General features: G+C 38.0%; 1 protein-coding gene across 4 annotated transcripts in view; it reads right to left on the bottom strand.

The window, feature by feature from the left end:
* The window catches only part of NELL2 (neural EGFL like 2), a 324,370-nt gene that overhangs the window by 86,480 nt on the left and 221,292 nt on the right, over positions 1–16,598 (bottom strand). For all 4 annotated transcript variants that reach the window (XM_032420483.1, XM_032420482.1, XM_032420484.1 and 1 more), the window contains 2 exons: positions 10,167–10,289; positions 6,801–6,896 (listed from right to left, as the gene is read on the bottom strand). In XM_032420483.1, coding sequence (XP_032276374.1) covers positions 6,801–6,896; positions 10,167–10,289 — 219 coding nt within the window. The remainder of the gene's footprint in view (positions 1–6,800; positions 6,897–10,166; positions 10,290–16,598) is intronic.

Raw genomic sequence — 16,598 nt, 5'->3', positions numbered from 1 at the left:
ATGATGCTCTATGCCTTGCTTACATTATTTCATTTAATTTCTAGAACAGATCCATGAGGTAGGGTAGATATCATTATCATCCTTCATTTCATACATATGAAAACTAAGGCATAGAAAAATGAAATAACATAGAAAAGGTCACACAGTTGGTCAGCCGTAGAGCTAGGACTCAGGCCGATCGATGTCTTTCTGACTTCAAGTTTTTATGTTCTTGACCACTATGTTAAATGCTTACGAAAAGACCAGGGTTTGGCATAATATTAATCAATTAAAGGGTTATTTAAAAAAGGTTAAGGATCACCTACATAAAGAGAAGATATATCTTAAGTACCCAAGTTAACTCATATGCAGTGTATAGTCAAAAAGCCTTCCGTGAGAGTTCTTTGGTTTGTTTTTTAAAAATTTTATAATAAGAAAAAGTCACATTGAGACCTAAATCCCTAATTTATCCAAAGTTCATTAAAACACTTTCATTCATCAAATATAATTCAATCACTTTTATCATTAGATACCAAGTTTAACGATCAGAAGCAACTCAAGTATGACAGGAGATTCTGTCATAGGCAAATTAAAAGATCCCTCCATGGGTATGGATCCCATGTTACAAACCACCAAATGATCAGCTGTGTCCTGTCTCTCCCCTTGAGAAATTCAAATCTGGAAAGTGACTTCAATAGACACTTGAAGGATCAGAAGCTGAACTTCTTTCATCCTGGGTTTTCTTTATTACAATAAAGTTTATTGAACAATTTTTGTATACAAAATTTGTATTTGTTTAGCCAGAACAAAATAAATTCAAAATAATACTAAAAAAAGATCACCCTTACTGGTAAAACAAAGGTATCTTAGGTTCTTCTTTCCTTATTAACTATATTATCTCAAAAGTCTTACTAAAATTCTCTTCTCCCACAAAAAGATATACATTTTGGTAATGGAATTTCGCTCTGAGTCATTTTGGTAAAAAAAAAGGTATGCTATGCCAGAAATGATTTGAATTTTCTCTTGCTTCTGCATTTTTTTCTTCCCATGTAAAACGGTATAAAATAATGTAAGCTTCTGAAAAATATGCCTTTAAAGGAAAGCTACATAATCATGAGATTAAATCAATGTGTTCCTTTAATGGTGAAAAATGTGCTAATTTAACCATATCAGGAAATATAATACCATTTGACATTAATAACAAATGCGAACTGTACATACTACTAACAAAATAACTTTGTTACTATAAATGAAATAAAGGATTTTTACTACCTACACTCTTAACAGTAATAATGGAGACTTTTTTAAATCAATCAACCTCGATCAATTTGTAGTTACCTTTGAAGTAAAGCAACATCCACATATGCCTCCTGCTTAATTTTACCTTTTTGAAACCACAGATATTATTAAAAAGCTACACAAACACTTAGGAATGCAACTTGAATTTATATTCATTTAACTACTCACTAAAAAGAATTAAAATCTCATCTCATGTTTTGATCTGTGGCTAAGAAACCCATTATTTTACACACAGAAAAAAAAAGAAGCCATTTATCACCAAACTGTCTGATCTCCTCTGCTTTGATATTACAGCCTATCTTTTTTAGCACTGCCATTTGATATCAACTTTTCCCCAGTAATAAACATTTTAATTTGATTTAAGTCGGCAGTTACTTATAGGGGACTGTCACATCTTTTCGAGTTTTGCTGTAAATCATGACTGAAAGATTTACTTTTAGTATACTAAGACAGCTTTGCATATTAATGAGGTCACCAGACACATGTTTGCTGAGGTTTAGTGATTGTGCAAGAAATACAGTATGGCAATGAGAGAGCTGTGAAACCTCAGCACAGAGATTTCTAATACATTTTATTGAGTTATCCAAGAAATAATCACCCTGCTAAATCCAAGTTAAACACCTGATGGAATATTAGGATGTTTAATTAAAAATGAAGTTATGCTGTACATGTGGGTGATTTTACACAGTGGCTAAAAAAGAAGGCCATGAAAAATTAATTTTGCTCAGTAAGAAAGAGTAGTAGCCTCTTTGTGAAGTTGGTAAGGGGATTGAACCACTCCAGCAAGATACACATGATGCAAACACAAGACTCAATAAATTAGGGGAAGGGGGTTCAGGGGAGACCTTCTCAATAAAGTAACAAGGGTTGGTAAAGGTCATGCACATTAAGATTGTCTTTCAAGAAACTAGTAAATCCTATTACTTCATGCTCAGCGATTCCATTGTGAGGGCCCAACAGAGGGCCACTAGGGCCAGGTATTAGACTCCTTTCTCAGCTATCAGGCAGCATTCAGCTCCAGCAGGCCAAGATTTAGGCCATTCCTATACTTAGAAAATCTTGACAGTCCTGATGCTTTTTCCATACTTTAGGAGAGAAAAACAGCCATAGTCTGCACTGATAAAGACAACAGGATTATTTGGCAGTTGAAGGGGAGGGCATAACAAAAAGCACAGACCTCGTGAGAGATGATAGTAGGATAAATTCCTGAACAAATAGCATGGCATAGGAAGGAAGGAAAGAGGAGGGAAGGAAGGATGGAAGGAAGGAAGGAAGGAAGGAAGGAAGGAAGGAAGGAAGGAAGGAAGGAAAAGAGTTTTAAATTGCAGATCAGTGTCTATAATGAAACACCTTATGATAAGTTACTTCACCCCTCTGTACCTTAATTACCTCATCTGCCATATGAGAGTTTAGGACCAGATGACCTTGAAGTCCTCTTTAAATTAATGTTCAATAAAGTCCAGCAAATATGGATGCAACCACATCTTACCTCCTCATTTAATTGACCACTCATTTATGTCTTTATTTATTTACCAAAATGTCTTGAAGATTCAAAAGTGAACACGATACACGCTTCACCCCCATGAGACTCAATGCCTGGGGCTGTAAACGAAGTGAGGAGGCTGAGGGACAAGAGGGTGAACACTGGGTAGATAAGCAGGGAACAAATCTTGAAGGGTCTATCAAGAAATGTGAGGTCAATGGGAGATACTAAAGTTTTTTTCAGTATGGAATGATATGAGATCTGTGCTCAGATATCCTGTGGAGAACTGACTGGAGAGAGATACACCTGAGAGCGCTGAACGACTATAGAACCAGCCAGAATGGAAAGAAATGGACCCCAGTAAAGAGAATCAAAAGGATTTGATGGGAGGTGAAAGGGGATAAGAGGGGTGACTCATTCTTTGCTGGCCAACAAAACTTGGTGGGTAAAGCCACTCACTGAAGAAAAGAGTAGAAGTGAAGAACCAGGGTTTGGTAATAGAAGAGGAAGAAGAGACAATCCAAAAGTCATGGAGCTGATGTGTTCAGTGTGGGGTCTTGAGATTTAAGGTCCCCAAAGAAACATACTGGAAGACATTGGATATTTGCATTTGGATCACCTTCCACAGAATAAAAGAGCAAGTAGTTCTCTTTATGAATCATGGAAGATTCTCTCCCTAGTGGTTTTAACTATTTAGAAATTATAGAATCTGTATGCCATCTTTAAATGCTCTGAATTCTTTCTGCAGAAAAGTGTAGACATACATGTATATTCAGGGAATTCATGGACTCCCAAAGTCTAGCCAGAGACCTGCAGAGGTTCAGGAATTCCAAGTGAAAGATCCCCACCAGAGGTGGAAAGAAGGCAGAGGCTGAAAAGTGAAAAGGAAGTAACTCAGTTCCTCCATCTGAGTAGATGAGACAATGTAGAAAATGGTTAGAGTTGTTTAGTACCAGCACTGCCAGACAGAAGATACAGCCAAAGACTGGCGTAATGGGCACAAACCAGTTTCATCTTCCTGGACCTTCAGTTCAACTACATTTTCTGAACTGCTCAAGTCTATGTGGTGAGCTCTGACCAACGGTATGTGAGAGGAAGGGACATGCGTGTCATTTCTGGTCTGAGGGAGTGACAGTGGGGGTATATTCTCCACGCTCTGTCTGTGGTCCTCGTCTCTATGGCAATAGAGGCTGTGTGTTGGGCATGACTTCTTCATCAGGTGGCACCAGCGGGGGGCCTGGCTTAAGCAGGCCCAATCCCAATGCCCCTCAACCCTCCCCACCACCACATTTGACATATCAAACTGAGCTTTATTAATGAAGTAAATACCAATAATAACAATACCTCTCATATGTAAGGTCCATAGGTTAATCAAAATAATTTGCATTAGTTTTCTTTATAGAAACTATTATTACCTGATACTATTTTATGTATTTATTTACTTTCCTATGTATAGACCCTCTAACTCAACTAGACCATAATTTCCATGCAGATAAGACCTCAGTTTTGTTCACTGCTATACTCTGTTTCTAGATCAGTGCTCAGCACAAAAAGGATCCTAAATAAATGTTTGTTGAATAAATGAGTGAACAGATTATTTCATGTGGTTCTCCTCTAAAGATATTTTTTAAAGGGCACACCATCAACAAAAGTGGTGGTGCTAGAAGGTGAGGGGTTAGGATCTACCCTGGAGCAATAACTGGGACAGATACTTTGAGGCAAGTACTATCATTATAACTTCTCAGGAAGGAGACAGGAATGTTTTGCTTCTCAAATAGTGAAATGTGGTTTTGGGCCAGGAGATGCTAGAAGGCAGAGACAAACTATGACCCATGTCTTACAGAACCAACTTAACTCAATGGCAGTGAGTTAAATGTTTTCATATATTATGGAATACAAATGAATGAATTTTTTGGGGAAAAACATGAGTTTTTGAAGAAATTTTATTTACCCTTGTGGTTGGCCTTTTCAGGATGGCCCTGGGTGAAGACATTTTCTCTCCTCTGTCAGTTAGAATGACTTCAGAAGAAACTTTGAAAAACATTGATATAGATTAAAAAAAAACAGAAACAAAAACAAAAAACCTGGGTTTGGGAGTAGAAAAACCTCTGTATTCAGCTGTTTACTCTATGGCCTTACAAAAAAAGTTAATCGTTTGAACCCAATATTTTTGTTTAAAAATGGAGGTAATACCTATCTTGGAAGAGACCTGTGAAGAGTAAGGTGATGTATAGATAGTACAAGACACTGAGAAGTTATGTAACTTGCCCAAGGCCACATAACAAGTAAATGGTAGGGCTAGCTTTTGAACCCACATTTGTTTTGTCCTTCTCGAAGCCCTTGGCTCTTACAGATAGCTACTTAAGAGTTAAGTCTGGGATTGTCTTCATACAGACTGAAAGTTCAAAGATAATTAGAAACAGTTAAATATTCTGTTGGGTTATTTTTAACTCCCTAGTTTTAAATTTTACATGCTCAGATCAATCTTACCCCATTTCAGGTTTTCAAAATCTCATATGTAACTTTTTTTCCTAGTGGAAAAATGATATACAGAATTAGGCACGGCCATTATTCATCTCAGATTTTCTGGGACAGCTTTTATTTCAAAATTACACACCATTGAAATGCCCTGAAAAATCCAGTATTTCTTTATCCAGACTCTTCACCAGAAGCAGCACCAAATACTGTATTCAGGAAACAAGGTCACCACACGTGTGGATATAAAGGAGGCCCACAGTGTACCTTGATGTGTTTGGGTGTCTTGGTGGAGACCATGGGATAGAAACATTACAGAACCATGGAACTAGAAGTGCCTGATTTTGACCTAGTAAATCCTATGATAGTTAATTACCAGAAATCTGTATTGTTAACAAGTTAATAAGCCCTGTGGGTGAGCCACATGCACAATGAGTTTGGAACTCCTGATTTAGGAAATAATCCCCTTAAGAAAGAGTCCTGCATATCAAAGATGGCCACGATCCATTTTCTATTAGAGACCTTTGTAACCAAATAGTCACTGAAGTTTGAAGATTATCACTTGGAGGTACTTATAGAAGGAAACAATCTAGTGACGCACAGTGATCCGAGTATTCAGGAAAATTTTCACTTCCCAAATGGTCCAGAACATTTTCTGTCTCACATTCTTATCCGTCAGCGTTTTTATTAAACCAGAGGATTCTGCAAGTGGAGAGGAAGCAGGGCATGCACCACATCTATTATATAGAGATTTATGGAAAGTAAGATGGGAACCACCCATCACTGGTGGTAGCAGCTTTCTCTCAGGGAGCATAATGGACTTTCTGAGGTCATCTACTATTAGAACCCACTTAACCCAAAGCAACCAAAACTACTGTTGACATGATTTTAATTCAAGAGCTATTATTCTCATGGTGTGTTTTCAACTGACAAAATATCTTACTGTGGATCATAAGATATATACAGACTATGTAATTATATATGTTATATAATATATAATACACATATATATTAGTTTCTAGTATTAGTATCCATCAGAAAGAGTGAATTCAAAATGAACTTGGATGAGGAATAATTAGAAAGTAGAAAACTTTAAATATTTTGTAAATAAACAGCAATGAATGCATACTCCATGATCCAGGCAAAAACTTATTAAAAATTCTCAAACGTGAAGGCAGGAAGTAGTATGTCCCAGGAAGGGAGTTGGCCATAAACTTAAACTCTATGCTTTAATACAGTCATACAGATTCCAGGAAAAATGGGCTCCAAATGAGTAAAACAAATTATGAAGTCACAAAATCCTGGCCAATCCCAAATATCTCTCTAAAAAAGTCCAATATTCTTCTAGTTGACAATAGCTGCAAACCCTCCACAGAATGACTTTGGGCAAACGCCCAGTGAATATGCATCACTGAAACTTCCCACCTCCTCCCTCCCAGCACTTCCTTATTAATAATGCCATGCTTCCAGAGCCACTTGAAACTTGAAACATTATTTTCCTCATGGATTACTTTATACATAGGCGTAAAAATTCATTTTCTAGAAGATGTAATGATAGTCTTACCCGTTTCACAGCTGGGCCCGGTGAAGCCTTGCGGGCAGGCACACACATTCGCAGCAATACAAACTCCTCCGTTCCTACAGCCGTCTTTGCAAAATGCTAAAAATAATTCAGATACATGACTTTAGTATTTTAGAAGTAAGTAGTTCAAGATACTTTTCTTTATTCCCTTGGAGATGTGGACATCGAATTATGTATGTTATTATACTTTCAAATTCCCATAAGACTTTCCATGCAGGTAAGAAACTTCAACCTGATTTGTAAAACAGTACTCTTTTCAACATTAAAGAAATATTTCACCCGTAAAATAAAACACTAAACTTTCTTTTAGCTAAAAACAGTAACCTGCACACAACAGGAAGTATGTGAGAATTAGAGTTGCATCTCATTGTAACAGTCCAGCTTGAAATGAAAACACGGAAGCTATCCTAGAGCTTTCTTAAGGAGCAAACTACCATTTAGAGACTGAGTAAAGAAGGAGAAAATGATTGGCTCCTATGAGACTCTGATCATTCTACACACTGGCCAATGTACCAAAGTATTAGAGAAATGCCCCATCTTTCACAAAGTTCTAAATCAGTCCCAGTGATGAGCTGGCCAATGGTAAGAATTGGCTGTAGTGGTCTTCAGAAAGAGCCTTGCACTCCTCTGCTGAGGACAGGTCCGGATCCAGGATCAAGGGCAAAGGCGTTGCAAAGCCTGCTGTGTTAGTGGGGTTTGTGAGTGAGGGGAATTCTTCTATGAGTAGGAAAAGGAGCCAAGATCTGAGCCATTGCAAGGGTGACCTCCTGAGATGTGCTGCCCAATTCAAAGAAGGTGAGAAAAACAAGATTGGTGAGACTGAGCACCCTTAGATGCTTCTGTTTCCACTTTAGCTTGTTCTTTGGTTCTATAAGGCTCAGAACCCATTTCCTCAGCCTGGCAAGGCCTGTAATGGATGAATTAGACCAGCTTGTTTCAGGCACTGGGGCAAAAGCTTTCTCTCTAGTTTTCTGGTACGTGCTTCCTCTCATTAGTTAGGATGTACTTTCTCGGAGTGGTAAAATGGAGATGTCGGGGATTCTGGTGCTGAGTTAAAGGAAGGGGCACAAAGAGGCCATTCGGCTTCTTTGGTTGTAGGTCCCAATCTGTCTCCATTCCAGGCAAAAAGAGTACCTAGTCACCAAGGATTTGCAAAGAGATTGAGAATGTAAACCTCATAAATAACAAAGGGTCCATCTGCTAAACCGTGTGTGTGTCTTCCTTGGAATACTGTGCAAGGACATAGCACAGGACTCAATGATTCAGATCCTCCATCTATACTACTTATCTCTCAGCTTTTGACATTCGCAGCAGGAATACACACATGAACTGGGAGTCTTTATTCAGGCAACCTAGAGTCTCAACTTCCAGCAGAAATTTTGGACCCATGAAAGTTCTCCTTCCTTCAAAGATAAGAATTACCTGTCTGCATCTGCTCATGATTGCAAGAGTTCTTTATGCTATAAGCTTTATTCTTCACATTAATTACGAATCAGAGTGAAAGAGAAATAAGAGTGAGAAGTTGGGCTCCCAGATGAAATCTTAACCCCTCTCCTCTGCCAATTCTCAATATATCTGGGTGCTTTGAGGCAGTCTTAGGCAATGGGCTTTAAACATCTGGCTTTTCTCAGGATCTGTCTAGTTTCTCTGGCAAAATCTTTTTGGGATTTAGACCTCAAAGTGAGTAGGCCTGTTCACATTGCTCTAAATTAAAGATTCCCATAGACTTTTTTTTTTTATTAACTTTATTTTATTATGTGAGTCACCATACATTACATCATTAGTTTTGTTTTTGTTTTTTTTTTTAAAGATTTTATTTATTTATTTGACAGAGAGAGACACAGTGAGAGAGGGAACCCAAGCTGGGAAAGTGGGAGAGGGAGAAGCAGGCTCCCGGCCGAGCAGGGAGCCCGATGCGGGGCTCGATCCCAGGACCCTGAGATCATGACCTGAGCCGAAGGCAGACGCTTAATGACTGAGCCACCCAGGCGCCCCTACATCATTAGTTTTTGATGTACTGTTCCATGATGCATTGTTTGCTTATAACACCCTTTGTTCCATGAAATACGTGCCCTCCTTAATACCCATCACTGGGCTAACCCATCCCCCCTCTAAAACCCTCAGTTTGTTTCTCAGAGTCCATAGTTTCTCAGATTCCCATAGACTTTTACAAAGCAGAGTAATCCTCCGGCCCAACAATATCTGCATCCAATGTATTATTGTAGACTAGGTCTTAAGACCCATGCTCATCGGCCATCCCTAGTTATTTCCTACCTCCCACATACACAGTGTCATACCAAATTGATTTTAGTCAACTCCAGGATAATGGGCACATGTATTTGAGAAGTGGGTAGTTTTTATATGAATCGTAAAAAAATCTATATGACATAATAAGGAATACGGACTTTAGCCTAAAGGAGTTTGTGGAGTTTCCAAAATAGAACCTCTATTTCCCTTGTGAAGTAGGAGGTAAGCCCATCTGATGAAGGAAAAGAGGGCATTGGTGAACTAATTGGTAAATTAGTGGATGGTGGTGCACTACTATCCACTGATGGAAAGGAAAATCTGGGCTCAACAGGACTTTTAAAAGAATTATTGACTGGTATTGACAAGCCAGCAAAAATGGGAAACCACAACAAGTAGAGACCCAATATTCCCAGTTAATTAGTGTTCAACAGCTCAAAAGAGAGTAGAGAAGAAACACTGTCAGACTGAACCCCGATAGAGATATTTACGGTGGATTTTGGTAGTAGAACAAATGGGTTGACTGTACTGTCAGAAAAACACAGCTGTCACGTTCGGATTCAAAAATAAGTATTTGAACCTGGGAGGACACTGGCAAACTGAAAGAAAAGGGAGGATCAGAGAAATTGCGCTACTTCTGTAGCTGGTGTGATGCTGTTAATTGTATGTACTGCACAACTGAAGATCAAGAGTCATGGAAAGAACAGAGCAGGCAAACTGGAAGCAGAAGGACTTGGGGCAAGATGATGCAAAGCTGACGTTTGAGATTTCAAAGGTGGAACAGTTCCATACAAAAGTGCCCAGGTGTGATTATGGGTGTGGTCTGCTGGACAGGAACAGAGATGGAAACCACTGTGGTGGAGGTCAAGGAACGCTACATCAACGCTGTTGAATAGTTTGGCCACGTAAACACCAACATAACACAAACACTACTTGGGGAATATCTGACCTCCTTAGGAGGAAGACTGTGAGCCACACCGCAAAGCTCTCAGGGGTGTGGGAAGTCCCTGGAAGGGAGATGACAGTGATGAGAAGGAATGGAGGGAGGTGAAGAGGGACTGCATTATCCTTAATGCCCCGGGCACTGCCGTTTAAACCTTTTACCTTTGCATGTGGTTCCATTCCCCGTATAGCCTGGCTTGCAAACACAGTTGTGTCCTCCAACAGTATTGAAGCATAAAGCATTTTCATCACAGTTGTGCTGATTTGTGATACACTCGTCGTGTTCTGGAATGAGAAATACAGTCTGGTTACTCAAAGACAGATATTCAAAGAGACTGCATTTTAAACTGCCTCTGCATCTTGGTTATTGCGTGGTATTTCTTTCAAACACAGATTTCCACAAAGTATATATTAAAAAAGAGCTCATATTTTGAATATTGTATACTCCTCTTGAAATACATACATAGTTTACACATCCACAAACCTTGAATGCAAAAGGATTTGGACAGAAGACCCACCAAGAGGAGGAAGGAATGGAAGAAGAGGAGAGGCAAGAGTGTGGATCATTCTCAGAAGTGGATCCCAGAGCCGCTGTATACAGTCTCTGTGATTAATATTTGGGGGAGTTATTCTCATGAAATAAATCTGCTACCTCTCTCTTCATCCTGTAGCATGAAAAAGGGGCTAGGAAAGGATGTGAAATTGTATTGCCTCATGAATCCCGGCCTGCAGGAAAATAGAGTTGAAGCTCTGGGAGTTAGTTAGGGTGCAGTTATCAGCTGCACACCACACTTCCAGACATAAAGATACACACGCAAACTACTTGGGGAATATCTGACCTCCTTAGGAAAGTTCTCTCCTTCTGCAAAGAAAGTGTCAGAGTTCTGTTAAAGAAGACAACTTGCTTTTATGATATGTGCAAATCCAAACTTTAAAACACACAATCGATATGGTACTTCCTTTTACTGTGGGCAACCTGACACTTTAGAAAGCACTGAATCATCTGATTCTCCCAGCATCCCTGTGAGAGAGGTAGAACCAATATCATTATAGCCATTTTAACAACGAGTCAATAGTGGCTTCGAGTGCTTAAGTCGCCCGCCCAAGTTCACAGGAGCATTAGGCAACGTCAGAATTCTAGCTCTGTGTTCAGCAGAAATGTAAATATAAGGAATAAATACAGTGAATATGAGAAAGAAAACAGATCTGACATCAAAATCAAGATGAGTAGGAAATGAAATATAAGTGAGGAAATGTATATAAACTAGTTCAGCAAAATCCCTAAAGTGGCACTACTCAGCATGTGGTCTCTTACATAAATACTACTTAGGCCTAAAATTAAAAATATATTTTAATACACTTATATTAATTGAGCTTTTGATTCACTAGGATATAAATCATCAAAGCAGAAAGAAGTATTCACTTTTCATTTTAGAAGTCTTTGTATTCTAGACAATATATGTATTATTCCAGACAATATATTATAATAATCATGTATTTATAACTTTGAAAAAAAATTGCTTTGGGCATATTGAGATTAGACTAAAATCACTTATTTCAACTACTAAAATAGAATGCTATATTTTTTCAAATAAAGATTAACATTTTGTGCCCTGCGTTACATATAAGTGCAAAGTTATAATAGTTTGAACTATAGCCCTGTAATAAAATTCTTAGACATTATTCCCAATAATCTTTCAGAGGAAAGAGAGCTCTCAATCATTAAGGTTTTAGAATTGCATGAATAGATATCCTCCAAATCCCTGGCTGAATGTCCCCAAATTGTAGAAAATTCCACCTTTATTATCTAGTATCAGAAACTTTCACAGTTTTTTACAAATTCATGCCCATCAATGATAGCTTAGAAAGTACCTGGATTACACATAGGTCTCCTGATAGGGGCTACCGTTGGACCACTATACAATTTCCGAGGGCCAGATCTACCTACCCCTGAGTCTGGCTGCCGGGAGCAAAATAAATCTACACTCTCAAGTTTGCACCTGCTGCCAGTTTTCTTCCCAGTGCAGTTCAAAGTGCTGCAGTTAATCTATAAATCTCTATATGGACAGCTGTAGGCTCTTTAAAGACAGCTGCTGATTGATTTGATGCTGTTTTCATCCCTGCCTTGGTTGTCTTCTTAATTAGACAGAACTCACTCCATAGAGGAGGGGCCTAGCAGGATGAGCTTAGAACCCAGTATGATGATTCCCATTCACGTTAATTAATTACACAACCCGGGATCTGGTTACCCCTGCTGTCATTAACTCTCGAGGTCACTGAAATGAGTAAGCATGCTCCTGAGCAATTTGAGGGTAAAGAAAGTTTTCAGGTTTTGAAATACACCCACACGCTCCTTTACACATACCGTTCCCTGTGCCTGAGGTGCCTGCCCCACTGACTCTCCCGGCAAACCCCTACCACTTCTAAAGATCACACTAAAAAGTCTCGTTTTACGTGCAAACACCTTTCTCGCCCCCTCCTGCAGAGTTAGGGGCTGTTGGCTGTTTTCCCTAGCACCATATACAAGGCTCTGTTATTGAATTTTATCAGAAATGTCTACTACTCCTTGATTCTCCATCTTCATGCTCTACCAGGAACTGTTAATTTTTGGACAAGAATTTTGTATATTTATTTGTGTTTCATTTCAGCATTCAAAGAATGTTTCTTAAATATACAATTAAAAGAATAAATGACCAAAGGAAGAAAGCTAGGAAATGCTTCCTCTGCCATTATAATTCAAGCCAATCTCAATTCATTCAGTTGTAGACAAGATGCCAAATAGAAGGCTACTGAAAATCTAAACTGTTTTTTTTTAACTAATTTTACTGTGGTGATATTTTGTTTGGGATATTTCAAATATTAATTAAGGTAGCAAGACATACTTAGAGAACAGAAAATATTAATTCCTTTACACTGTCACTTTAAAATTTTTCACACTACTTAAAGTTGGTTATACTCATAACCATCAACTAACAGTAAACTGTGATCTTAGGAAAAGTTTTAAAAAATGCCTATGTCTCGGGGTGCCTGGGTGGCTCAGTGGGTTAAGTGTCTGCCTTCAGCTCAGGTCGTGATCTCAAGGTCCTGGGATCAAGCCCCACTTCAGGTTCCCTGCTCAGTGGGGAGTCTGCTTCTTCCTCTGCAGCCCCTCACCTGCCTGTGCTCTCTCTCTCTGTCTGTCTCAAATAAATAAATAAAATCTTTTTTTTAAGAAATGTCTATGTCTCACAGAAGAATTAACTTAAATTTGATAGCCCTCCACAAAACAGAATGTGAGTGAGACATGGCGCAAATATTCTATAAGGTCATCGCAGTAAATAGGTAATTATCGCCGCTCTATGTCCAGTTTTGGTCAAATGTCAACTTCTTAGTCTTTCCCTGACTCACATATCCCTGAGGACTCCACCAGCAACCCACCAGTCAGGCTCTCCTTTTTTAATACTTCCTCCAACATTTGTAACATACAATACGTTAAATTAAATAAAATAAGGAGGGAAATATTAAGATAAGATTTAAATCAATATTATGTTGCAGTGTTTGAGAAGAGCATGGCAGGATGTAGTAGTAAATGAATTTCAAGTGTTAGTTCATATATATTGAAAAGCAGACATTTCAGACCTGATGTTCACAATATCCAGTTCCTAAGATTCAATGCTATTTTCACATCCTCAGTTAAAATCTTCATTGTTCATGTGACACGACAGTCCAGATAAAAGCTGGGATTGAAACCAAATACACCTCTCTCTAACTGTTCTTCATTAAAAATAATAGCATATGGTTATTTTAGTCAAAATTGATCACATTTTGTATCTACACATTTTAAATTTAAAATGGAAAAAATAAACATACAGGAAGAAAACATCACTCAACAGTACTAAACAAAAGTAATGTAGTTGTCAATCATCACAATACATTATACATAGACTCAATAATCTTATAGTGATAGCTGGCAAAGATCTGTCCTATGTGCCATAATTTGCTATGCATCCTTACGTACTCCATAAAACTGATTTCATACCAGTGACAGGGGTCAATATATTCAAATTCCTCTACAGAAAAAAAGTGATAATTACATACACTTGGATTTATCTAAATGTCACATAGAACAATAATACTTCAGTTTCACTGATCAACTCCTAACCTGAGTAGCTTAATGTCTCTAAAATCATTTTAAGACTCCATACCTAACAGGTCATCGGTCATTGTTACATACAGTTGGACTTAAATTGAGCTTGAAATTTGGTATTCATATTGAGCTGTTTCCAAAATGAATGTACTATCTAGAGACAAAACGGTCACGTTAAAATTCACATAGCTTTTCTTACTATGATTTCAACACAGACATATAATATACATAGCACATGTTCTATTCAAGAATTTCACTGATACAAAATGCAAATACTACAGAAAATAGGAGTGAAAAGTAATTTAAGTATATCTGTAGATATACATTCAGTTCAATTACATACAATTTTCTTCAAGGTCTATTTGTGTATTACAATTTTCTTAGGATTAAAAATGTGATTATAAAAAATGTGATTATAAATGGTAGCTCCCTCAAAAAGCTTATAGTTTAGTTGGGGAGATAAGACAAAAATACAAATGCCTTTAATACGTGGCTTTGCTATGAGAAATAATGAAGTAAAGAAGAAACCTCTGTTTACATAGAGCTGCAGAGATCAAAGGGGTAAGAAATCATTTCTGTTGGGTCAGATAGGAATTCAAGAATAACTTCATGGAGAATGGAACATTTGACATGGATATTGTTATGTGTGTAGGGAAGATGGAGATTCCAAAATGAAACAGCATTCATGTACTTTGCTTCTTTTGTTTTTGGAATCTTGAACCTCTTACACATTCGAATGAACCTGAATGATTTGTAATAACCGTAGCTATAATTCAGTGCTTACTACATATTGCATACTTTATAATATACACTATCTCATTTAATCCTCATATTAATTAGGAAACATTATTATTTTCAAAAAAAATTAAATTAGGCTTGGAGAGAGGTCAAGTAGCTTGCCTGAGCTCACACGGCTAGTAAGAGGTAGAGCTGTGAATCATATCTGACTCCCAAAATCTAGGTTATTGATTGCCAGGCAGTAGGGTTGCCTGACATATTTACTGTGTGTGTTTTCTCCAATCTATTTTTTTAATCCCAGTGTTTTCCTTTGCAATTGCCCAGAGGTTTTGGGTTTTAATGTTTACAATCATTTAATGTCTTCTTGTCATATGTGGAGTCTTCCATTGCTTCACAATTAGGAAGTTCTCTCTCTCGTATTATCTAGTATTCTTTTTTTTTTTTTAAAGATTGTATTTATTTATTTGACAGAGAGAGAGAGCACAAGCAGGGGGAGTGGGAGAAGCAGACTCCCCACTGAGCAGGGTGAGCAGGGAGCTGGACGTGGAACTCGATCTCAAAACCCCAGGATCATGACCTGAGCTGAAGGCAGATGCTTAACCGACTGAGCCACCCAGGCGCCCCTATTATCTAGTCTTCTTAAGACTTTAGGAGCATTACTAAAATTATAGAACTCTTTAGGGCAAAGCACTGAGGTACTTTCTGTTCATACTAAAATCTATATTTTCACAAGACTGAGAGTTTAGCACTGGGTGTTATACGCAAACAATGAATCATGGATCACTACATCAAAAACTAATGATGTAATGTATGGTGATTAACATAACATAATAAAATAAAATTTAAAAAAAAGAAAAAAAAAGAAAAGGAAGATACCAATATAGTCAAATACAAATGTTTGTAAAACAAAGTGACCAGCTCACAGAACTTAGACTCAAGCACTCATTCCCCCAACTGAAAAATCTCTGGAAGATCAACATTAATGGTTTGGCAAATAGACACCTCCAGTATCCAAGGGTCCTCTCCTCTGACACCTGGCCAGGCCCTGATAACAGAGTCCACTGCTTCTGGATAATTCTGCCTCACACCCTCCAGCAGTATACTAGATCCTCTGACACCTTTAGACTCTAGATTCTGCTCTTCTGGTAACAGATTATAATATACCTTCACTATCCTCAGAGAATCTTTCTTTTCCTCTGATGGATTTTTTTTCATTCACAAGAATTATACTGTCTATGCTGCATCTGCTACTCTCCTGTCCAAATCCAGAAATGCTGGGAAAACAGCAGCTATCATAACATATAGGTGTAAGTGCCACAAAGAAAGCTTCTTCACTTTCCCTGACCCAAGTGTTTCCTGGAATATAAGTTTACAATGAGTAAATTCTCTCTTAGAATGTGGCAGGATATGGCTCTAAACATAGGGACAACCTACCTCAGGTCTTAACTGTTATCTGCTTATTAGAAACCTGGGAACAAGTTCCCTCAGGCTTAAGCCTGAGTAAATCTTGGAGCAAGAAAGCCCACAGAAATGCAAATTCTTCTTGAGGAGCTGTTAAATGAAACCATCAAACTATTTGTTTAGAAGGATGATTTATCTCAAAAATGTAGAGCTGCTTAGTCATTTTCCTCTTATATTTCTGTAGACCAGATTGCTTGCTGTAAGATATCAATGAGGTTGCGGAAACTCACCCATGAGTTTCACTCATACGGGTTCCCACCAAAGTAAGT

This window comes from Phoca vitulina, unplaced genomic scaffold (assembly GCF_004348235.1).
Source record: "Phoca vitulina isolate PV1807 unplaced genomic scaffold, GSC_HSeal_1.0 scaffold23, whole genome shotgun sequence".
Taxonomy (NCBI): Eukaryota; Metazoa; Chordata; class Mammalia; order Carnivora; family Phocidae; genus Phoca; species Phoca vitulina.
Note: the sequence above shows the minus strand (reverse complement) of the source record. Positions and strands in the feature narration are given on the sequence as shown.